The 23610-nt window shown below is 45.1% G+C and overlaps 1 protein-coding gene across 8 annotated transcripts in view; it reads left to right on the forward strand.

Moving 5' to 3' along the window:
- Window positions 1-2925: 2925 nt before the first annotated feature.
- PDGFA (platelet derived growth factor subunit A) overlaps window positions 2926-23610 on the forward strand; it is a 69213-nt gene continuing 48528 nt past the window's right edge. For 7 of the 8 annotated variants that reach the window (XR_004778948.2, XR_004778950.2, XR_004778951.2 and 4 more), the window contains exons 1-5: window positions 2936-3851; window positions 5062-5158; window positions 12569-12673; window positions 14864-15051; window positions 22445-22571. Coding sequence is in view for 5 of the 8 variants with exons in the window: in XM_050713858.1 (XP_050569815.1) it covers window positions 3789-3851; window positions 5062-5158; window positions 12569-12673; window positions 14864-15051; window positions 22445-22571 (580 nt within the window). In the remaining 3 variants the exon portion in view is untranslated. Of the gene's footprint in view, window positions 3852-5061; window positions 5159-12568; window positions 12674-14863; window positions 15052-22444; window positions 22572-23610 lie in introns of all 8 variants that reach the window. The other variant, XM_035548770.1, reaches the window with a different exon arrangement.

Here is a 23610-nt window from a genome sequence, read left to right on the forward strand (position 1 = left end):
GTGGCTCTGTGCCCTGGCTGCCCGTGCTCTTTCGTGCATTGTGGCCCCAGCACACTCCTCTGAAACATGAGTTGGTCCTGCCACGTGGCCTGAGCTAGCCGTGTTTCTAACAACTGAGCCTGCATGGATTGAAATGAGCTTCATGACTGGTGCTGGAAGCCTGATTTGGGGCAGCCTGGCTTTATGCATCACCACTTGCAGAAAACACGGGGGCCACTGAAGTAGTTTCATTTTGTGTCAAGGAGCGCTTGCATCCCTTCCCCCAAGCCAAGTGCTGTGCAAACCCTGGAAATCCTCCCTCTCAACACTCTGTCATAGCATAATTCTATTATAATTCCTGACATTTGAGGGGCTTCTAGCAGTACGTGCTTCAAATTAGACAAGCAATATCTTGCTTGCTGCTATCAGATAAATAAAAAAGTGCAAAACCTGATTTTCTGATGCTCTGTTCTTTGTGCTGATTTTCATTTCAGCCTATAAATACCACCCTGTCACTTTCCCTACATGTGTGGTTATAGGCATTACATAAAAGAGGAAATTTCATGTTAGGTGCACACATGTTTAATAGACTTGTAGACTGTAGGAAGGTGCCATGCAGAAGTAGAGAGATGCCTGTATGGTGCTTTTCACATAGCTTTGCACTCTTGTGAGGACTCTTCCGACTTGCTTGGCATGAATGCATTTTTATATCCAACAAAAGACAAGGAGAAGATGTGTTTCATAACCAGACAACCCAAGTACAAAGTTGTGTGCAGATTCTGTGTGAATTTTATTTGTGTTCCCCGGTCTTTGGTCTCTTCAGGGATCTTACATATTTTGCATTATTATCAAATATTTGCAATGATCCATATAAACAGCCTAATGTTAAAAGCTACTCCAAGTGTAACTCGACCCAGAGGAGAGATGCTTATCTGAGCTCCACAATGACAGATTTAAAAAAGATGCTGATGCAGTGTGTTTCTCATAAAATGAGGGGAATGCAAGAAAAATCATAACTGCATAGATTTTTTTAACACCAGATAAAGTAGGAGCTATCTCTACATTGGCTTTAACAGAGGGTTGCCACTTGGAAAAGCTACAAATACCCAGCACTTGTGATCCCAGGCACACCAGCCAGCAAAAGGAGGAAGGAAAGAAGAAAATGCTTAGTGAGACCAGTACTGTCAGAATCTATTTCACTGTTTGGTAATTATTATTTTTATTACTATGACAACACAGACCATAAGAGTTGTTTCTTTTAACCCAAGCTAATGATAAGTGCAGAAGAGACTTTTTTTAGCTAAAGTCATCACCTTTTGCTTCTGTGATATACGAAAGTGCCATCACGTAAGAAAATGATGGCAACAACCAGAATGACCTGCCCCTTCTGCTTCCAGCTGCCCGGATGGGTCTGCTGCAGTGTGGCACTGGGATCATTTCTCATTATTTATCAGGAGGCAGTTGAGAATGGCTTCACACTGGCTCAGCATTTTCCTTTAAAAAAAAAATCCCCTTTTTAAAGTGCTTCCAAATCTTTTACATCTCTTTTCCTTTTCTCTCTTTTCAACCCCCACCTTTTTCTTCCCCTCCTTGTGGTCCTGGAGACCACCCTGTAAGTCTACATGACATCATGAGAGAGAATTAAACGTACTTGAAAGGCCACTTCTGTTTTGGTGGGAACTTCTATGCAATTGCAAAGTGCCCATTAAAGCACAGGTTGTTTCCTAGAAGCATGTCCAAGCCAGTAGCGTGCAAACCCCTTCAGGGCTTCTAGAAAGCATTCGCTTTTGAAATGCTGAAGGAAATTCAGAGATGAAAGGATAAGTCTCCCTGGCTGTGCATTTACAGTCTATTGTCTTCCATGAAGGATAGTATCACTCCTCAGTTGTGTTATTGCAGTTAATCCACTTAAATGCTATTGGATTTTCAGATGAGCTGAATTCTTTGCATCTGCTATTAAGATGCTTTGTTTAGATGAGAAAAGGCTGGTATTTAAATCACAATGAGTTCAGGGAGATGTCAGGGTGCAGCAGGCACCTTGTGCCAATCCGCGCCGGGGAAAAGGGGGCATTTGCTCGCCGGGGCGGCGGGGAGGGAGGGAGGCAAGGATGCGGGAGGAGCCCCACCTGCCACCGCCCGGCTGCGGCCGCCGTGCCCCCGGAGGGCTGCAGGGGGGGCCTCCGGGACCGGCTGTGGCGGAGCCCCGGGGCGCAGCGGCTCCGCGGCCGCGGAGGGGAGCCCCGCACTCGCGCATGCCGCAGCCGGGTGCCGCAGGGCGGAGGGCTCCCGCTGCTTTTATTAGTATTATTTTTTATTATTTTTTATTTTTGGGAGGAGGGGGGCTTTTTCCTTTGCGACGAAGACTGCGCTGCAATAGCTGCGTAAAAAATAAGAATAATAATAAAAAAACACAACCCGCAGCCGCTGCCCCTCCCCTTCTGCAAAAGGCGAGCTCTCCCCCCACCGCCAAAAACCAGCAATTAACGATGGAAAAAAAAAAACACACTCTCAACCCCTCCGTGATCATGGCGATCTCTTCCGCCTTATATAAAAGGCAGGGGCACAAGGTGGATCCCGTAAGGTTGCAGGGCGGCTGTTGCGCAGCAGCTCCTAGCCCTCCCCAGCTCCCCCGCCCCAGTGCCGCAGAGGGCCGGGGCGGCGGACAGGCTGCCCCGCTCCCCTCCCCGGCGCCCCAGCCCCTCGCTGGCTCCTCTTTCTTTTTTTTTTCTTTTCTCTTTTTTTTTTCCTCTTTTTTTTTTTTTTTCCTTTCCATTTTTTTTCCCCGTATGTGGGCAGAGCCCCTCTCGCCGTGCGCGCAGGGGCTGCAGCTGGCGGCACCCCCACTACTTGTTGTTTGTGGGTTTGGTGCCGGGAGTACCGGGAGGAGGGACGGGGGAGGCGCATGGCAGGGAGGGAGCCCTATATGCTGCTCCTCCGCTCAGCCACGCTCCAGACAGGCCACCGCTTCGCAGCGAGCCCGGGAATCCTCCCTCCGCCAGGAGTTGCAGTTCGTCTCCGATCCCCTTGGGATTTAAACCTTCTTGCATATATATATATTTTTTTCCTTCCTTCCTTCCTCCTCCTTCTCTCTTTTTCTCCCGTACAAAGTGGGGAAGGAGCTGCACCGAGGCAGCCCGCGAGATCTTGCAATATTGCTCCGATTTATCACTGCAATTATTCATAATTAATTACCATTTTTAACCTCCCCCCAAGCCGGGGAGGGAAGCGGGACCATTCTCAGCCAGAGAACCGTACCAATAAAGATTTTTTTTTTTCCCTTTTTGCTAAAGGGGGAGAGGGTGGAGGGCAGCCCGGCAGGGGAAAGGGGGGGCAAGAAGCCGGCAAATCGAGCAGCCCATCAGTCCCGGCGCTGAGCCGGAGGCCGGGGAGGCGGGCCCCAGCGCCGCCCGCCGCCAGGGGGGCGAGCCGCCCCAGCCAGGTGATGGGCGTTTCGGCTGCGCTCCGGATCGACTCCTTGGGTTTCACTTTGGTCTGATCTAAGCAAATATGCAGAAGTACCGGCTGGTCTAGTCCTAAGAGCCAAGAGGAGCGAGCGAGAGCAGCAGCAAGGAGAGCGCGGCCACGCTCCCGTAGCGAGGGGAACCTACAAACAGCGGCAGCGCCGTAATTAAAACCCCCGCCGCCCCGAGGCAAGCCCCGACCCCAAGCCTGGATGCGGAGGACCCCCGAGCCACCCCGCTGCCTTTCCCCTGAGGGATGGTACTGAATTTCTGCGCGGCAGGAGCCGGCCTGCAGCTCCTCTCCATCAGCGTTGCCTTCCCTCCGTGTCTAAAGTGCACCAGACCGCGATGAGGACCTGGGCTTGCGTTTTGCTGATAGGTTTTGGCTACCTGTCCTTCACCTTCTGCGAGGTGGGTGAGAGCGGCTCGCTGCGTGCTCGGGGCTCCCCCGGGGACACCGCAGTCGGGGCTCGGGGGGGGAGCCGGCGTCGGAGGAGGGCAGGGGGGCGCAACGGGCTGCGCACCTGGCCGCGGGGCTCCGCGGACACCTCCGCGCCCTGCTCCTGCTCCAGCCCCCCCTGCCCCTGCTTCTGCCCTTGATCCTGCCTCTGCCCCTACCCCTGCTTCTGCCCCTGTTTCTGCCCCAGCCCCTGCGCAGCCGAGGCCGAAAGCAAGTTGCCATTTCCCGCATGCCAACGGCGAAGGGGGAATGACCGTGCATTCCGCTCCGGAGCCGCCGGCTGCGCCTAAAAACCCCAATAATCTCCATATATACGCATGCATGGATGTGATATATTCTATCTGTCTCCGCGGCGGTGCAGGCGGGCTGCGGTTATTTGCAAACAGAGCGGTTTCGCGGAGCCGCCCGGCAGCGGCCGCCCCCGCGGCGCACGGCGCTGCACGCAGCCGGCCGCGGGCACCGTTAGTGCCGCGGGCACAAGTGGGGTGCGGGCCCCCCTCGGGACGCCGCTCCCCGCTTCTGAAGCTCGCCCAGAGCCGGGGACAGAGGCTGGGGTGCGGCCTGCCATTGGAAGGCTGCTCCCGGGGGCGCGGAGCCGCGGCTAGGGCTTGCTACAGGTGGCCCCCGGGGGGACGAGCGCGGTGCTGGGCGCTGCGGCGGGGGGCTGTAAGTTTTTGGGACCGGGGCCGTTGGGCACCGGGAGCCGCCGGTGCGATGCAGGAGCCCCTCGGGACCCCCCTCCCGGCCCGGGGGAGCCCGGCCCCACTGTGAACTTTACGCCCGCTCGGGCAAACTTCGGCAGGCGGCTGCGCGGGTGGGTTTCCAGCGGCTGGAGAAGGGGGGCTCGGGGAAAAGCGGCGTACCCCCGGCGGGCACGGAGCCCGGTTCCCCGGCAGGCCGGAGCCGTGCCGAGCCGTGGCGCAGTTCAGCGGGGGGCGCGCAACCCCCGCGGGCGCGCAAGCGGGGGCGGCGGGGCGCGCTCCGACAGTCTGCGGAGCGGAGGTGGGGAGGGGATGATTTTTTTCCCCCTTGCTTCGCCCAAACGCACCCTGCAAGCAGCCCGCACCCTCCTTAAAGCCCCGACCCCTCCATCCCCGTCCCCGCGGCGCCCGATCCGCGGGGCTGCGCGGTGACCCGCGGTGTGTGTGTGTGTCTTTGAAGGAGGCCGAGATCCCGCAAGAGCTGATCGAGCGACTGGCGCACAGCGAGATCCACAGCATCCGCGACTTGCAGCGCCTCCTGGAGATTGACTCCGTAGGTAAATTAGTCCCGTCCTCCTTCCTTCCGCGCCGTCGGCCGCCGCCGCCCCGGGGGGGAGGCACCGCGGGCGGCCACGGCGCAGCGCCCCGAACGCCTGTCGCCGCTCCGGGCAGCCTCGCCTCGGGGACGAGACCCGTGCGGGGACCCGGCCTCCAGAGCCAGGCTGCCCTGGGCAGGGGAGCTTCATTTCAAAGGGAGGCGGCGGCCAAGGGGGCAAGATCGGGAATGAAAACTTCGGGGGGTTCAGGGTGGAGAGGGACCTAGTGACCCTCTGTGTTTTCAGACCTCTCCGTCCCTCAGCGGAGAAGAATTTCCTTAAGGTTTGTTGTCCCTCTCGCATTGCTCTGTTATCTTTAAACTACTGTCCTAGAGGTATTTAAAATATTTGAAACAATATTTATGAATGAAGTAATGTCTCTTCAAGCACTGGGCTTTATTAAAAGGAAAATAAACCATCCGCGCTGATTTTAAACAGGAACCTGCGTATGAAGCTAACTCTGACAGATACACTTTTTCCAAAAGAAAATAGCACAGGGTTATTTTCTGCATCATTAGGCATGCAAATGGGTGTAGTGAGAACGTGCAGTTCAAACAGATCATTGCAGCAGTAAATCAGACCGAGAAGCGCTGTATTACTCGGTTTCTTATCGTTTGGTTTCGCTTGATGCACTTTGTTCCTGGCAATTTCTTGCCTTAGTTGTGAGAGAATAAACCCGGCACCTTTGATGTGCCCAAGGGAAACCTGCATCTTTCTGAAGAACAAACATGGAGAAAAATGAATGAGTTCTTGCTTGCGTTGGTACTGGGCCATCTCCTTTTAAACCATATGCTGTGTATTTTTGTAAAGTCAGTGCCAGGTTCAGTCACCTTCATTCAGCGTTGCAGGATCCTTCTAGGGTTTAACTCGCTGCCTTTAGTACAGTCCTGTATTAATGAGCAGAAAGGCACTAGGAAGATGTTTTACAGACATGGTTTTCAATTTTCATGTGATTAGGGAGCAAATAGTTTCTCATTACACTGAAAATGGGAATATTTCTTTCTTGCACAATACTTTACCATAGAGGCCAATTACTAATTACCAGATCTGTTGGCATTGGTTTAATATTTTTGGAGAGCAGTGCTTCATCATCACTGCAATTAAAGAAGCTTTCACAACAGGGAAGGGGTATGCAATACATATTTCCCCATTGAAGACTGTTTTGGACCAGACAAGTGCACTACTGCTAAAATCTTTTTCCCAGTGAACTCAGTGGAAGGCTTGGCTGTTGCTGCAGAAGGGCTGGATCTGAAGACTAGGATTTTAAAATACTGCATGTTTTTTCTGTATTTGATTCACTATACTGCAGCTACCAGAATACATTATTTTTTCAAATACCCCAGTGTAACAAGCACATGCTTCATTTTTAAATACCACTTGCAAGGAGAGCAAAAGTTCACGTGGCTCCATTGCAAGAGAATCAAGGAGACAAGTGAAGCAACAGCAGTAGCTAAATAAATTAGTGGAGGTAGCAGAGGAAAGAAATTTATTTCAGAAAATAATTGTTTACCTTGTGGCAAATATTAGCCAGAGGATGCATGACCAAAAACTGAAGAGGTCAGCCGCAGGTTTACTATTTCATTTTGCATTTTCTGTGCAATTTGTCAGTTTAGAAACCATTAGAGAAACAAGACATACATATTTTACTATTTCAACATGAAACAGTAATGCCTTAAGACATGAACTCAAAACAATATTTAAAAATAAAATATTCAGCCTTTCACCCTGTTCTTGCTTGGGTGAGTGCTCAGTTTCCATGCTTGCTAAGCCTCATCCTGAGCTCTGCAGGCAGGATTGGATCTTCACAGACAGTAACCACTCACTCTTTGCTATCTACATTTATGTTTTCTGGGCACAGTCCTGCAGTCTTTACTGTCATGAGTAATTCTTACTAAGGGTTTATCAGAGTGACTAATCGAACATTGAAATTTCCATGTTTTCTTCAGTAAACAGGATTGGGCCTGTTTACTATATTTAATATTAGCTTGGATTAGCAAATCAAACGTTTTCTACTTGTCACTGATAAGATGATACTTCTGAAACATATTTCCTTAGGGCTGCAATTGCATTTAGGGAAGGGTTACTTCAGTGAGGGCTTGTACAGTAGATGTATTTCTGTTGAATAGCATATACTGATTTAACCCGGGGATCAGAATAAAAACACTCCACCGATTATTTTCTCCTTCATTTTAGTGCATGGTGTTGCCAGTCCTTCTGTATGCGAGTAGCCCTGTTTAAACTCAGTGGGTGGACTTGAGAATTAAGAATGATCTTGTAAGGGAAGAGCTTGCAGGATCAGGCACGCATGCAGAAAATGACTGATATTCTTGAGTAACAAGGCAGAATCTTGTGGAAAATGAAGGAAGAACAGTCATTTTCTTTCCTGCAATGCAAAGCATATATTTTTAATTGGGAAAGTAAGTTTTGTAAGTCAGAGTGGGCAGGTTTTTCTTCTATTCTGACAGATTTGGTCGCTATATTGTAGCACAGAGATGACTGATAACCCCCTTCATAAAATTAGAAACCACACCCCCAGACCATCTGGCATATTACTTAAAGAAAAACACTACCCAACATGGAGCTTATCATTGTTTTCAGAAAAAAAGAAAATCCAGGCCAATTTGTCAGAGCCCAGTGCCACGTGTCCGATTCAAGAAGAAATCACAGTAAAGACAACATGAAAATGCTCCATTTATATCAGAAAACAGGCTTCTACGTTAATTTGCTGCGACTGGGATCCTTAGTCAGCAATGGGGTTTCATTGGCATGACGGAGAGCAGAGGCTGACCCTATTTAAAACAGAAAGCATACACGATCCCAGGAAGTAGGCAGCTGTAGCGTGCAGAGTACAGTTTTACTACTAACAGACGAAATCACCGAAACAGGGGCACTTCCTATATTCCGCCTCTGAAAGTTCTTTTGGCTTAGCAGCGTGGTTTTTCTCATCGCGCTTCACCTCTCCCATCTGTCCTGTGGGAGGTAGAGTTCATTTCATCACCTATTATGTTTGCCTCCCGCTGGGAACAGACTTTCCCCCCGTCATCTCCCTGCGTGGGGAAATGCAGGGCTGAGTGTGTTTCATTGCATGGTTTAAGGGCATCAACCGCAGGGTCACCTTAGGCCATGTGAATTTAAAGGCCTCTGATTAAGAACTAGCAGAGCAGCTTTTTGTTAGGTGGAGAAACTTCTAAATTAACAGTATGCATTCATAGAACAGTGTTAGATGGCTGCATCCCAGAGCTCTATCTATTGGAAAACCTGTTGACTTTGTGGCTTTTGGTGTGGCATGCAAATTGAAGACGTTACAATGCCATGTGTTAGCTTTCCTTGCACCACTTAAACATTATGAGAGGCGGGCATCTGCCATGTGTGTCCTGTGTTTCCCTGAAACAGATAGAGGGAATACTCCTCCTCCTTTACAGTTGGTTGATCACATCTAGGTAAAGGGGAAAAAAACACTAAACAAAACAGGATCTTGCAGGCTGCTACTTATATTTCCTTTAATAGATCAAAGTTGAAAACTTAATGACATCTATCTCTGCATTTGGATGTCAGAAGGGCATATTTTGCATCAGCCAGAAAGAAGATCAAACAAACAGATTGACGTTGCCTTGGGCTTTCTGGCTCTAGGACCGATTTGTAAGACAGACCATTTCACTTTATTGTACCTTGCACTGAATTCCTGGAAAAAGAGATAATGAGAATCTCCTAAGCTGCTGCTGTTGGTACTAGAAGTCTTGGACCTACGCTTTCTGGATGTACATCAAAGTGACGTCTAGAAGGGTTTGCGTTAAGGCTGCGTACACTGGGGATTGTACCTCACACGTAAAGTTGTTTGGGAAGGAGATGGCAATGTGAAAATGTAAAATGATAAATATAAAGTAACAGTAGTCTTAGGATGCTTTCCACATGCTTTTTTTTGGGAGAAGAGTAATCACATATTGGCAGAATGTCACAGGAACTCTGTGATTTATACTCCATGACCTAGTGGAAAAATGCCATCTGGCAAAAAAGAACAATTTCAGCTACACTAATGGATTGACCAAGGCTAGTTGCAAGAGTTTTTCTACCCATCATTGATATGTTGTCAGTACATAAAAGATTGCAGAGAAATTTCTTGATCGGCTGCCATGAAAACATTTTTTTTATTATTAAAACATTTAAAAAGAGCTGCATTAATCTGGCTCCATGCAGCATCCTCCATCTTCACTTAGTGACAAGCAGTGTTCAATTTCTAAACTAAGAACCATCCATTTCTAAGCTTTCTGTTCTAAGTTTCATTTTGCTTGGCGCTAAGCACCCATAAACTCCCATTTTCTTTGCTAAGAGCTGAAACACCTTATCCTGCAATTTCGTGTTCCTAAGTCAGTACATTGGTGGGAAAAAATGATGCAAATTAAGACACGATTTGTTGAGGAAACCTTCTGCCAGATTGTAAATTAGGTATCAGGCTTCTTTAAAGTCAAACTAGAGAGAGCTATTTGTAATTACTGTAGCATCATTGTTTTAATGAAGTAAAATATAGTCTTCTGGCCACACAAGTGTGGATTTCAAAACTGACTTTCTGATTTTTCAGCCCTGCTCAGGCAAGACTCCTGTTGACTTCAAGATCGCTTGAAGTGCAGTGATTTTCCCTTTGACTTCATTGGGAAGTGGAATTACTTCCAAATGCCTGTGGGGATCAAGAGAAGACCAAGTGCCTTTAGCATGATAGTGTTGTCTGACACCAACCATGTTCTCCATAATTCTGTTTATTAAAAAAACCAAAACAACATCAATGCTTTGGCGATAGAAATAATACAATTTGCATTGCATAATGCATTGAGGTTTGACTGGAACACGTTTTGCAGTCTGCCATGCTAACTGTGTAGATCTCTTTTTTTAACCCCCACAACGAGACATGAACTTATGAAATGATATACATGCCTAAGATATGTAGTGAGACAGTGAGATACAGTATGAGCCAGAGGCCTTCTTCACCTTAGAAATCATCTTATAAGCAACACATGCTCCTCGACATGTCATTTTTCTTTATAAATATGATAATAGAATATGGCTAATTGCAGCCGAGTTGAGCAGTTAGATATAAGCACATGGCTAAACATATTGGTTAGCTGATCATACTATTCCTTTAGTCTTACCAGTTTCTTTAAACAAGACAGCAAGAAATCAGTCACGTTAAAAGGGAACTACGCCAGCGTGTTGAATAAGGCATTAGGACCTGTGGCTCAGGCTGGCATCATTGGCAGTTTCTCTTTTCAGCAGGATGGCTGTGCCTACCAAGCGCTCAGGATTAACGGCATTAGTTTTGTGTTTAATCTTTTTTAAACACCGTTTGCATGCAGACAGAGATGCTTCTTGCTCAGAGCCTAGCTGGGATCTTACACTGAGCAAAATTCCTGCTGCTTTCTTTTGAGTATCACTTCATTGCCTCAAAGTGAGGGAGAGGTTGTGACTATCTGAACTTGCCAAGAAGGAGGTCAGTATTAAGGTGTTGGGTGGCTGAGTGTTAGGGAGCAGAAAAGGGCTGGAGGAAGATCAGAACGGATCCTCATTTTGCATAACACCGTTTGGGGTCAGGTGGATGGCCTGGTGCCATTGGAATGGGATGCAGGAGACCTGGCTCCGCTCCCCAGCTGAGTTGCAAACTTCCTGTGGGATCTCAGGCAAGCCTTTTTATTTACCCCACAGATGAGTTTTGTGGAGTATGGGGTACAATAAAAGCAGAAATAAAATGCATTAGTCATTGCTGTGCTACGTTACAGGACTGGGACTGCAAATAAGGCTTACAGTCAGCTAACCTGTTAGTTTCCAAAATTTCCCATCAAAATCAATGAGAAGCAAGCACTCAGTGTAGGAAGAAGGAGCCTACTTATTTGGGTAGATTGAAACTGGATTTCACAGTGACTTACTTCAGACAAGGATCTGGCCTGCTGATGAGGAAAACAGGACCAATGGGTGTTCCTGGCGCTATGTCTTGGATCTCCCATTTCATCGTGTTTTAGCTAACTATGACAGTATTTTCCAAAGAGTGAAGATATACCTTGAGGCACAGAGCTCTTTTTAAGGTGCTGAAGATGTCACTGTCTTCTTGTCTTACCAGGCTCTACAGGTGATTTCACAAGTTGCATGCTGTTTAGGGCAAGATTTCTTGGAGGGAAGAGGAAAGGAGCTGGTTTATTTGCAGAGTGTGCCCTTTACGATGTGTGTTTCTAATAAAGTGAAGAATAAAGCTAGTTACAGAGTCACAGTCGAGTGTGCATGGAAAGAGAACTAGAAGCAGGGAGCGTGACAGTGCAGAAGACAGAGGAGTGTAGGCTGTTGGTAGCATGTAGAGAGGGTAATTGAGTACGCTGTAATAACCATTTACATTTTTTTGGTGTACATCACAGTTTTCTTTGGAACCAGCAGTGAAACCTTGAAACTCTCCAGTGACATTATAGAGGGCACTCCAAGCAGCAAAGTGCTAAAAGTCTTAGTTTTGCTGTACTGGAATCTGCATGCAGTCCTCAGTCTGCTTACATCTTCCTGATCCCTTGTTTGCGGATTGTGCTTGCCATTTTCAGAACCCCACTGCATGGGACACGACCTGGACTGCTTCACTTAACAAAACCAAACAGTTGGAGCAGTTTTTTTTTTTTTATGATAAATGAAATGCCAAGTTTTCCATCTTTGCTTTTTCTCATGGCCCTTTAACCCATGTGGTAGGCTTATTTAGGGAACAAGACAAGCCTGGATGCAGTCCCAGAGTTTGCAGTAGCTTCAGATGCCCCTCCAAAGGTTAGGATACTTCACAGGGGATTTGTTCTGCAACAGAGAGGCTAAAAGGAAACCCATGCTAGTTACTTTTTGCTTTTGATTCTGTCCTAGTACAGTCCTGAAAACCAAGCAAGAGAAAAATTACAGAGGCAGCATTGTTGCTGTTGGGTGTGTAATACCATATTTTCTACTGTAGCCTTATGCCAGAACTTCAAAAAACTTCTCAAAATAAATGTTTCACATGAAATATTATTGTTCTTATTTCTACACCTTTCCAGTAAGAAAAGCTTTACTATGTCTTTCACATAAAAATGCAACTGTTTTACTTTAGATAAGGTTTTGTGTCACAGACTATGCACTGTTTCTGGGGGCTTCCAGTAAAATGGATATTAGAATTACGTTGTGCACACTTATACATGACATTTCATGTTTATGTCTTCCCTGCCTTATACCCTTGCAATTGCACTGATAGGAATTATGTTAGACTAATTGCAGAAGGATTTGGTCTTGGGCATATGGAACAGCAGTTTTATATGTATGTATGTAAAAGCACTGTAGCAACATTCAGGCTAATAACATAGCTGAGATTTAATATTTTCTCTCCTCTTTCAGGATATGATGATGTTTCAGAAACAAACTTGAGGTCTTATAGTGTTCATTCTGCTAAACATGTGCAAGAGAATCGTCCTGTGCCCATTCGCAGAAAAAGAAGCATTGGTAAGAAACAAGCTATTTGTGCTTAGGGAGTAAAAACAGAGGGGTTGCTTTTGGTCAGCCAAGCAGGACATTTCACTGGAAAAATGTGACACACACAAAGGAAAAAAAGGCCATTTCTAGCTTCTGCCTTTCTTTCTGTACAAGACGAGCCACTGCCTGAGAAGCTGTCTTCTGGAGGATGTCCATAGGAGACAGACAAGCACGAATTCTTTACATTCACTTTCTTGTTGCAGCATGTTAGAAAGCTAGACCTTGGTTAGAAAATGCTGTGATATTCAATGTATAATTCATAGTGTGGGGAACAACTACAGCAGTGTGCTTTAAAAAACATCAACAGTTGGTAGAGTTTTCAGTACAGAAGCTCCACAAAAGGAAACAGCTTGACTCTTTATTCAAAAGAAAAAAACAGTTTATCCCCAAAATTAAAAGCCATTGATGGAAATGCTGGGGCATTGATTTCCATCATTGTGTAGGGCACCAGGCATGTTTACAGGGGATTTTTTTCTATTTAAATACTAATGATGGTGATCCAAGAGAGCCCAAATACCAAATTAAAGAGATGCTGGGGAATTTTAGAACATGTTTTATAAGCAAAGCTTGTTCATCTGATTAGATCTGACTGTTTCACCATTCTAGTCGAAGCCAGAAAACATCCATGTTCTTATCTATTATGGGTTATTCCGAGTCAATATATTCTAACTTTAAGCTCTGGTTGTATGCAGTAGATAGCACAGCATGCTGTCAACATGGATTTGTAGTGTGAATTGGCAAGCGCGTGTGTCACATTGAATGCCTCTAGAGAACAGCGGTTCTGAAACAGTCTGCTACATTTGGCACCCTGCTCTGCAAGGTGTTGAATGCGTCCCCGTAAAAGTCAGTGGGAACTGGGTATGCTCAATAACTTGTAGGAGTTGCCAACTATCTTGCATTATTGGATCCTTTAATTTTCTCGAGTTCATGGCACTGGGGATTGAGAAGAAGAATTTTCAGTCTATTTAGATGACCAGAATGTACCTCTTTGAAAACCAAGCCTAGATTTTCATGTTACAGGTGCAGGACAGGCCTGAACTTCTTGTGCTTCAGGGGTAACTGAAGAAGCGCAGGCAGCATTCCAGTTCCCTGCCCCATATGACCCAAAGCTATCACTGCTTCCACTGAAAGGCAAAAAAATCCGAGCTGTATTCAGAGAACTTAGCTCCAAGCAAGCAGTCTCTGCGATTGCTATTATTTTCTGGACCGGTTTAAATTACCAGCTTGACTTCTTAGGCAGTCCTAGGTTGAAAACGATGCCTAGTTTGGAGTTTTCATGGCAGCAATCATGCACTGCAGTGGCACAGAGCTACATGTTTTGGTGCTTATGTGGCTGAAACTGCCATCTACAAGCTCACCTTACCTGAGACCAGCAGCAAATTTGTTTAGCTGAAAATTACACTGCAGGTTCTTCAGTCATGCTACTCTTGTCATTTTACCTCATTCAAAAAATAACAAATTAAATAAAACCCCAGCAGGTACAAAGATTTGATAACATCAATTTAGAAAAAAAAAAAAAAGAAAGTAAAAAAGAAGGTTGCTGCCTTTTGGGGTGGCAGGTGGACCAGACTCCCTGATATGAGGATGTTAAGAGAGTGTAAGTAGAAACCCAAGACTCAGAAGTTTCAAGCTGGCGCAGGTTGTTTCCCAGCTCAGCCAGTTTGGGTGTGATAAAAATATCCTCAGTGCAACTTCTGCTGTGGCATTTGCCAGGTATTGCATGTTTGTGTGATAATATATGCGTGCAATGATTGCCCCAATACTGTAAAATAACAGCTGCTGTTAAGTAGTCACTACAAGGCTGTATTGGAGGATCATCTAATCGGGAGTAGCCTCTGGCTTGCTGTCACTTCTAAAGAGCCAGGCTTGCCTTATCTAGTGGTATGCGCTCCGAGCTATGTTGGGAGCCAGGCCATTGTCATCCTGCATTTTAGGGCTGGGTTTTTGGCAGTGGGTCCAGCTTTTCTGTAAGGCAGCACCCACAGCGTAGTGGTAGGCAAACAGTACTCAGCACCGGCTTGTCAGGAAGCGGTGGGAACTGAGAGCACCATCTCAGACCTGGCTAAGGGTGCCACTGGTAAATCGGTGGTGTAAAGTATCTGGGCACTCTGAGGTGAGAGCAGCTGTTCACCTGGAAGTGTGAATTTCTTCTGTTCGCAGAGGAAGCCATCCCGGCTGTCTGCAAAACACGGACGGTTATATATGAGATACCTCGGAGTCAGATTGATCCCACCTCGGCCAACTTCCTGATATGGCCACCTTGCGTGGAGGTGAAACGTTGCACTGGCTGCTGCAATACCAGCAGCGTGAAATGCCAGCCCTCGCGGATACATCACAGAAGCGTCAAGGTGAGCACATCGTGGCTGCAGAGCCCCAAGAGGCTCCGCCTAAATCTAGAAACTTCAGGTATTGTGGCTGTTCTGCGTGACCTGAATCTTTATTATCCATCCTCTTAGTAAGAGGGTCAGATACAGTGCTCCTCTCTATTTTAAGTGAGCAGAGGGCCTTTTCAAATGACATCATCATTGGAAAATCTTGGGTTTGGATTTGATTTTCACAGGATTCCCTTTAGGTTTTTCTCCTTTTGTAATTAAAATAAAGTTGATTGTGTCTTTCCCATGATCTCGCACGGTACAAATCTTAAAATTAAGAAGATAAAATGACTCAAGGGGCATTGGACTTAAAAAAATAAATAAATCACAGTATGGAATGCTGTTTTCTTAATTAAATATTATGCAGGCTAAATTGGGCTTTTATATTTGACAACATAACACTTTTGATCTGAAAAAATGTGTTTCAAATTATCTTACCCCAGGGATAGAAGACTCAACAGCTTCATGCTGTATTTACTCATTAGACAAAATCCCTGTTGCAATTTTCCAGTAAATACTACATGAAATATTTCTTATGTTCATTAGGCTTCACTGTGTTCTAATTTTTATCAGTGTTTAAACAAGTAATGTTGATTTACATCAGCATGTAGGAGATTAGACTTACATTTACCATTTATGCTGCTAAACCTCTGAGTTCATGTTGCTTTGATTATTTTAAGTGCAGAATTTGTTAAAAAAAAAAAAACACATTCTTGAACAAAAAATTGCCCAGCTCAACATACTTATCTCTCTTTGGAATGGATTTCATTGAGAAAGGTGGTGTTAACTCATGTAGCGCTGTATGTTCTAAACACAAAGAATGGCATCTGGGCCAGTTCATTGTTTTTCATACACACAGGCAGACATCTGAGAAGGACTTCTTTTTCTTTTCCTTTTTTGAACATTTGAAAAATGTTTTCACACACAAATAAGCCAGAAACTTGTCCCAAGTAAGAGAGAAATCTTTGACTGTTGCAGTCCCCTGTTGCCCAGGGTCCCCAAGGGCTCCCTAAAAGCCTTGAGGTTGCAAACTCAAAAAACAAGTGGCAGCACCTTTGCAGGATGTCATTGCTGGGGCTGCTTCCCCAGCACACGTAGTCTCTCACTCAGTCTGCTGATACGGTTTTAGGGCTTTTAGATTTGCATTCATTTTAATAGGGTGCAAGCTAAAAGTAGGCTCAGCTGAGCAGCTGCTTTTTGTGGTTGTGTAAATATATTGCCACCAGCAATATCAATATACGTCAGCCAACTTTGGAGGACTTTTTTTTTTTTTTTCCAAGCTCCAAGACTGCTCCAAATAGTCATTAAGTAGAAGGGAAAGAAAAAGGACAAGAGGTCAAGCAGGAACAGGATGTTCATTGTAAAGGTTTGTAGGCTGACCCCACTGTCACACCAGAAATCTCTGAACAGAATCCATATTTATGCCCTCCAGAGTCAGATCCTCTTGTAGCTTTGATATAATTGATGGTTTTATGAGCTTTTTGCCAATCCGACATTCAGAGCTGAATGTCTGCTCATGCCATTAAGTAGCTGGCCCAGAGTGAGGGTCTCTGGAAAGGTAGGGGGAGCAGTTTTGGAGAGCCTTCTCAGCTGTTCCTGCAGTGCGGTTGGAAAGCTGTCTTGTATTTTCCCCTGATGTCAGACTGCATAAAAGCCCTCTTTTGATTAAACATTGAAAAGGCTTTCCCCACTTCCTCTTCATTGACAAGGTAGTGAGATCATAGCTGGCCCATTCACGCTAGAAAAATGTTCACCCAGAAAGGTCAGTAAGTGGGTTTGCATCATCTAACAGGCTAAAGCAAAGGGTGTTTTCTTTGTCTCACTGAGGGCCACTGTAGTCAAGGTTAAGAGACAGCCGTGGCAGTGTGGGAGGAGCACTGGAGGGGCTTGTATGGGGCATTCCTTTCTTGGGGACGTGACTCAAAGGCTACAGGGTTTGGGGATGTCCTCATTTCGCCTTTACTGAGCCTTGGTCAGGTGCCCAGTGTACTGTTAATGGGCTTGTGGAACTGGAGCTGTAGGGAGGCTCCAAGCCAGGGGTGTTGGTGACATGGCTTCTCTGAAATGGGTCCTCTTAAGGTTTCCCCTTCGTGGGGTAGATGAGTGAAACAGAGGCTTCCCCTGCATCGTAACAGACGTGGAGAGCACAGCCCTCCTGGTCCTAAAGAAACCTCTATTCAGTAAGCTGTACCTGTAGAGTGTTGCAAAAATGTGATTGAAATGAAGTGTCTGGTTGGGAGTTACACTTCAATAGGAAGGAAGGAAGGAATTGTGTTACTATCCTTCTGGTAGAGGCATGGTGACAAGGACTGGTGAGGAGGGTTGCTGGTGTCTGTTACAGATCTATTTCTTCTCCTGTCTGCAAAAGCATTTCAGTAACATCTGCAGATTCTGTTGCTTCTGCACAGCGAGATCAAGTATTTACCAAGTACTAGACCTCAATTTATTTTTTTTTTTTGGGGGGGGGGGGGGGTGTTCTGAACTGAGTCTTCCCGGAGGTTTTTTTGTAATGTTCAGCGGGATGTTCTTCACGTTTTTGGTCAGGGCAGGAGAAAACAGTTAATATTACAGAGGAAATCCTGCCTATACTCCTAATATTGAATAGTGAAGCTGAGTATTAGTGTTGATTGCAGCAAGGCTTGTTTCCAAACTAAGAAATGAGCTAAATCACCTTGGCTCTGCCTTCTGCTTGGCCTTGGGCCATAGCCATACGTGCTTTTTTTGCCATTTCTGAATATTCAGTGTTGAGCTGATTTGGGAGAATTTAACCTAGTTCCTACAGTAAATTAATATGAGAGAAAGACCAAGAGAAAAGGGGCCAGAGGGGAGGGAACACAGGAACTGCTCCTCGGTTGTTGTTTGGAAGTTAAGAGAGGTTTTCAAGAGAAGGACAAAAACACAGCAAGTCAGTGTGAGTTGTTCAGCAGAGATGCCCAACACCTGAAAAGGTTAAGAAGGCCTTGTAGAATGAACTATGTATGTAGGTAAAATGGCTGTATGCCGTATCTGCAGGTTTAAGAACATTTTTCCTCAGTGACTGTTTCTATCAGTAGGATAAGCAGCACTTTGATTTTAGCTGTGACCTAACTGAAGATTATTGCCAGCACACAAACGGACCGGCAGGCAGGTCCAGCTGACAGGTATCAAAGGTCAGTTTGGGAATGGAAGAAACTAGGGAAACCCTGTTCCAGGTGAGATGAAGACTGAAAACTGGAGAGGTGCCCTCAGAGCATGAGGAGGGCCCTGCCATCCAAGTCACCTGCCAGAGGGCAAGGCCTGGCTGCTCCATCCTGGGGTGCTAGGACATGGATACCTGCCATGACTATACCCCGCTGAGGGGGCAGTGGGGCTGCTGCAGCACCCTCAGGCTCTGCCCCCAGCCCCACGGCTGTGTGCCCTGGCTGAAGCATGGCCACCCCACCACAGGAGGCGGCTTTCCCCTCACTGTCCCCTGGAGGCCTTCCCAGCATGGCCCGTGGTGGCCCCTGCCTCCTGCACCATTGGGACTGCGTTTCTGAGCACGCCTGCTGCTGTGACAGGGCTGCCCCTGCCTCAGGCACTGGCTGGGCCTCCCCTTGTCCCAGCAGCAGTGACAGCACCCTGCATCCCTGGCTCCCTGCAGGGAAAGCTGTCCCAACCGCACCCTACGTAACTGTGCACAGGGCTTCCCTTAGGGATTTTGCTGGAGGAGTGCCCTGTGGATGTCTTTAATTGGGTTTTTAGCATGGGTGGCAGCCAGGCTCTGAGGCGGATGGCCTCCCTGCTGCTTCCTATCCCTCCTGTGCTGGGGAGGCGCACACAGCTGGCACAGTGTCTCCTGGAAGGCACCGTGCCCATCCTGCTGTCCTTGGAGCGGCGGCTCGGGTCCCACAAAATGCACAGTGACTTGCCAGGATCCCTGCTCAGTCCTTCTGATGCCTTTGCGCTCTGTAGGCCTGCGTCTTGCTCGCAGACCTGAGGGCTGTAAAGATCACAGTTGTGAGGTGAGGGTAGGTTTTCCCTCCATCTTATCAGAACACACCTACTTTAATATGGAAGAAATAACTAATCCCAAGAATCATCCTCATTCAGCCATTTTTTGGTTTTATTTCTCATCATTTATTTAGTGATCAGCCACATGAGTTTTGCTGCTTACTATGTTACAAGGAATTTTCTGCATTGAGACTCATCTTGCAAGTTCCTGCCCTTGATAAATTCTGGCTTTGTGCTAGAGGTGTTCTGTATGCTTTTACTTACAGTGTTGCTTTCCACCTGCTGCTACTCCCAGATATTGTCTCTCACGAAGGAGCGCTATGTGTTCCCATGATGTTCCATGACACCACATATTTTTCACATATTTTTATCAAATTTTATTTTCATTTTTACCTAGCCACTACACCATACTGCAGGATAGTAGGTAGGCTCTACTGTGAATCAGATACAGTGCCTCCCACTGGTTACACATCTTTTAACTAAGCTACTCAGTTAATTTACTGTCTTTCTCTTAGTTCTTATATAGTAATATTTTGCAGTTCTGGAGGGATTTGAGGTTGTTGTGGTTTTTAGTTTTGTTGCTTTAGAGACAAGTAAAAGAAGCTGATGTTAGTGTGGGTAGTTTGTTGAGGACTGGCCATCTCAAAGAGTTTGGTAATAATACTCATGATAGTAACTGCACAAGATAAACACCAGGGACAAAAATGCAAAGAAGAAAAAAGATGCTAACAGAAGGCCAAATGCCATGCTGTTAGCATAGCCATCCCTGTTTATAGCCACTGAAAATCTGACCTGCAACCTTTATCATTTTAGATTAGCATTAATTACAGGTCCTGTTTGGCAGCAGGTGCTAGGAGATGACACAAGCACAGCAATTTAACTCTATTGTGTGCTGCTTCAGTTTGAATGTTTACAACATACTGAAAAACGTCATTCCTTTAACTTGTGTAGCATGAAACAAGGCAGTGAGATGTATGCTGGATTGTATATTAACTACAGCATAATTAAAAAAAAAAAAAAAAAAGGAAAGAAAAACCAGACCTTTAAACTGCTTCTTAAATTCATTATGATCCTTTTCTTCAAGGCATCATCTTATTTTTTTTTAATTTTAATTTTTATTATTTTTTTTTTACTGTTGTTTAATACCAAATAGCCACAGGAACTACATATATCTTTCAGTTTGGACAACAAAGCAAAACAGGGACAGACTTCATAAAGCTTGATTACAGTTTATTTTTGTTGCATGTAATTTTCAATAAGTCTGGTTTATTCCAACAGCTGTAATAAGCATGGCAGATCTGAAAAGTGTTTCATGATTGCTGGGTCTCTTTCTTTGTCTCTAGTGATGGAGGTGTCTTAATTACTGTTTGTTTTTGTAAATTTTGAGGATTAGTCATCCTTTGATGCCAGATGAGTCAGTCTTACCATACATTTTCAAATCTTTGCGTTCAAAGGCTTGATGGAGTTGGGTTCTGATAGGAGATTTTGAAACATACTGCTTCAACCCATAGTTAATCTTCAAGCAAAAGCATTCTTGTATGTCACGGCCAGCTCTTAATCTGTTTATATGGAGATCTGACAGTTTTGGAAGATACCTTTTATTGTGGACATTTTTGTTACTGCATCTGTCTTTCTGCAACTTTTGTTTGCTGGATAAATGAAAATAGTCTCCAGATCCTGTTGACAGAAGAGGTGGTGACTAAAATGTGGATTTGAAATCCTGGCTCTGTGCAAGCAATGGCAGATCTCCCATTGACTTTAATAAGGCCAGGGTTTTGCTCTAGCTTCTGTAACTGTCATTCAGAGGTCCCTGGTAGTTTTTTGTCCACAGAGCCAGAAGAGTGTTTCTGGGAACTGGGAATGTGATGTTTTTTCCAGCCACCACTCTCATTTTGTGAGACTGTTGTTCCATTTTTGGGAGGGCCAGGGAATGGTTTTTGCAGTGTGAAGGTTGATTTGGAACATTAAAACCCCACCAAACACACAAGTAAAGTATAACCAGGACAGTCTGTAATTGTGAATGCTTTATTTGGTAGTAGCTGGAGGTTTTGCTTGGACTGGACTTTTTGGCTCTGTCATTTAACTTCTGTATAGGCAACCATCCTCTCTTGTTCTTCTGCTCCCTCATCTATCTCATTTATAATGCATACCTGTGTTATGTAGTCTTCTTGTTTGCTGGGACAGACACAGTGCAGTCCTCTTTTTGTCAAATGGTAGATAAATCATTAGTAGGACTGAGAAGACATGATTTCATTTCAATGCTTTCCATTTCAAGCAAATGGTTACCACCTATTCATGCAGTGTTCGACACAACTGTAAACTCAACACTGACCCCTTACACACTGTCTATCACTTTCTTTTCTCACAGTATGCCATATGTCTGTTGTACGGACATGACCATCACACCTGTGACACTTAGCACAACTCTACACCCAGCACCCCACAACCCATCTCAGAGTCCCAGCCCAGCAGTGTTCCTGCCCCCTGTGCTGTGCCTCCTCTCCTGCTTGCTGGCACCGAGCTGATCAGGTTTCCTCATGTTCAGTGTCCCCCCAACCCCAACGTCCTTTTTTTCTGCATTGATTTCCTTCACATGGGAGACTTCCATGTAGCCAGAGCTTCTCCAGCATGCTCCTTCCTTCAACCTCACCTTGCCCTCCAGACTTTTCTCTTAAGGATGCCAGTGCTTTGGCCCAAAGTGGAGCAATGCAGTTGGAAGCTGTTGGATGGATCGGAGAGGAATAGTGTACCTGCTAGCCATCCACAATAAAGCCAAAGGCTGGATCCAGTTTGCAAGTGGCAGTTCCCTTGGACCTAACAACAGTGCATGGGCGCTCTTGTAAGCAAGTCCCAGTCCCTGCAAGAAGTGAGTAGGACTGAGATTACTGCTTTCTAAGCTGATACTTGGATGCTGGTTCTCTGAAGAGTTGGGTGCTTTACATTCAGAGGGCTTTGAAGGCAACAGTTTGTGAATTATAAAATGTGTTACAAACCAACCTAATGTCTTTACTGTTAGCCTTCAGCTTAAGAATAGTGGTCAACATATACAGAAAAGCATGCTAAAAGTAGCAGTCTACAAGAACAAACACTGACTGAAATCCCTACATAAGTTTATTGTGGTATACGTGAAAAGTGAGTTGCTTAAAACTTCAAAATGAAATGAATGGGAAATTGTTTTATCTCTTGGGGGAATAGAAAATTGTTTCACAGTGCTGAACTTGAGTAAACAAATAGTGCAATAAATGGTTACATGATGCACAATTAAGATAAAAGATGATTAGTATACTGACATTTTGTATGGGTTTGGCTTCATTCAAAAATAGGGGTATATAGTTACCTGTCTTCAGTCCTGAACTATGTTAATGTGTCTCAGTACGTACCTCATCGTATTTTATAGGTGGCAAAAGTGGAATATATTAGAAAAAAGCCAAAATTAAAAGAAGTTCTGGTGAGATTAGAAGAGCATATGGAATGCACCTGTACATCATCAAATACTAATTCAGATTATAGAGAAGAAGAAACTGGTATGTTTTCCTTTTATTTTTGCATTAATGCTTATTTCATATGGACCTTGTTTTTATATTAGTAAAGAATGTAAAGCAAATTTTACTTCTGGTGAACTTAAGCAGAGAAGCCCCCAGCTACCTCTCCGTATGTTGAAGATGCAAAATTAGGAACAGTTTGTGCTGGATAAAGAGTTTGGACTTAAAGTTTAAATTCTATCAATTCTCATTAGGTCAGCCTTTAAATAAAAGTAAAGGACCGATATTATTCAAGTCTTGCTTAACTAAGTTAAAGGTTGTCCTGTTGCAGCTTATTGGTGAACTCTGTTGCCTAATTTTTTTAGACTTTGTGGAGACAGGGTTAAGGCTGAGATTTACTTGACCTTGGGGAAAATATTAATGAAATGAATATAAAGCACTTAGGAATAAATTTTTTATTCAGAAGTAAGAAGTTTTGAAACAACAGTGCCAGTTCCTGTTGTTTTCTTATGTATATATAGTCAAGAATTTATTGGCAGTTGTTAGGTTAAATATGTGTTTGCCTTCTCAAGACAACATTTAAATTATCATGGGGAAAGATTTGTGGGGAAGAATACTTATGTTCAACGTGACTTTCATAAAACCACCTAAAATTGCTAGCTCAGATCCTCTTGCTAGGGTGCAATAAATGCAGGACTTGAACGCCTCCCATTCTCCTGATTTTGGTTGAAAGTAACCTCAAAAGTTTGCTTTCACTTCTGCCAGGAATTTAGGGGTTCAGTAGACCCAGCTCTGAGATTAAAGTCAGTGAAGAGCAAGTAAATATATATGAGGAAAGCTGCCCAATGGTGATGGATTTCATAGGTGTCTGGGTAAGGAAGGATTTTCTGTACTGCCTAGCTTGGAGACATAAACCTGGTCTAAGTGAATGTAAACTTCAGTTGCTATGTACAGAGCAGAAGAATTAGAATTTGTGTGAAAGCAAAGATAGGTCTCTGCTGTGATTTTTATTGGACATAATTTATAATCCAAGCTGAGTGTTTTAGCTCAGACTAGGTTGAGTTATGAGTAGACAAAAACA

The sequence above is a fragment of the Cygnus atratus genome, chromosome 15 (genome assembly GCF_013377495.2).
Source record: "Cygnus atratus isolate AKBS03 ecotype Queensland, Australia chromosome 15, CAtr_DNAZoo_HiC_assembly, whole genome shotgun sequence".
NCBI lineage: Eukaryota > Metazoa > Chordata > Aves > Anseriformes > Anatidae > Cygnus > Cygnus atratus.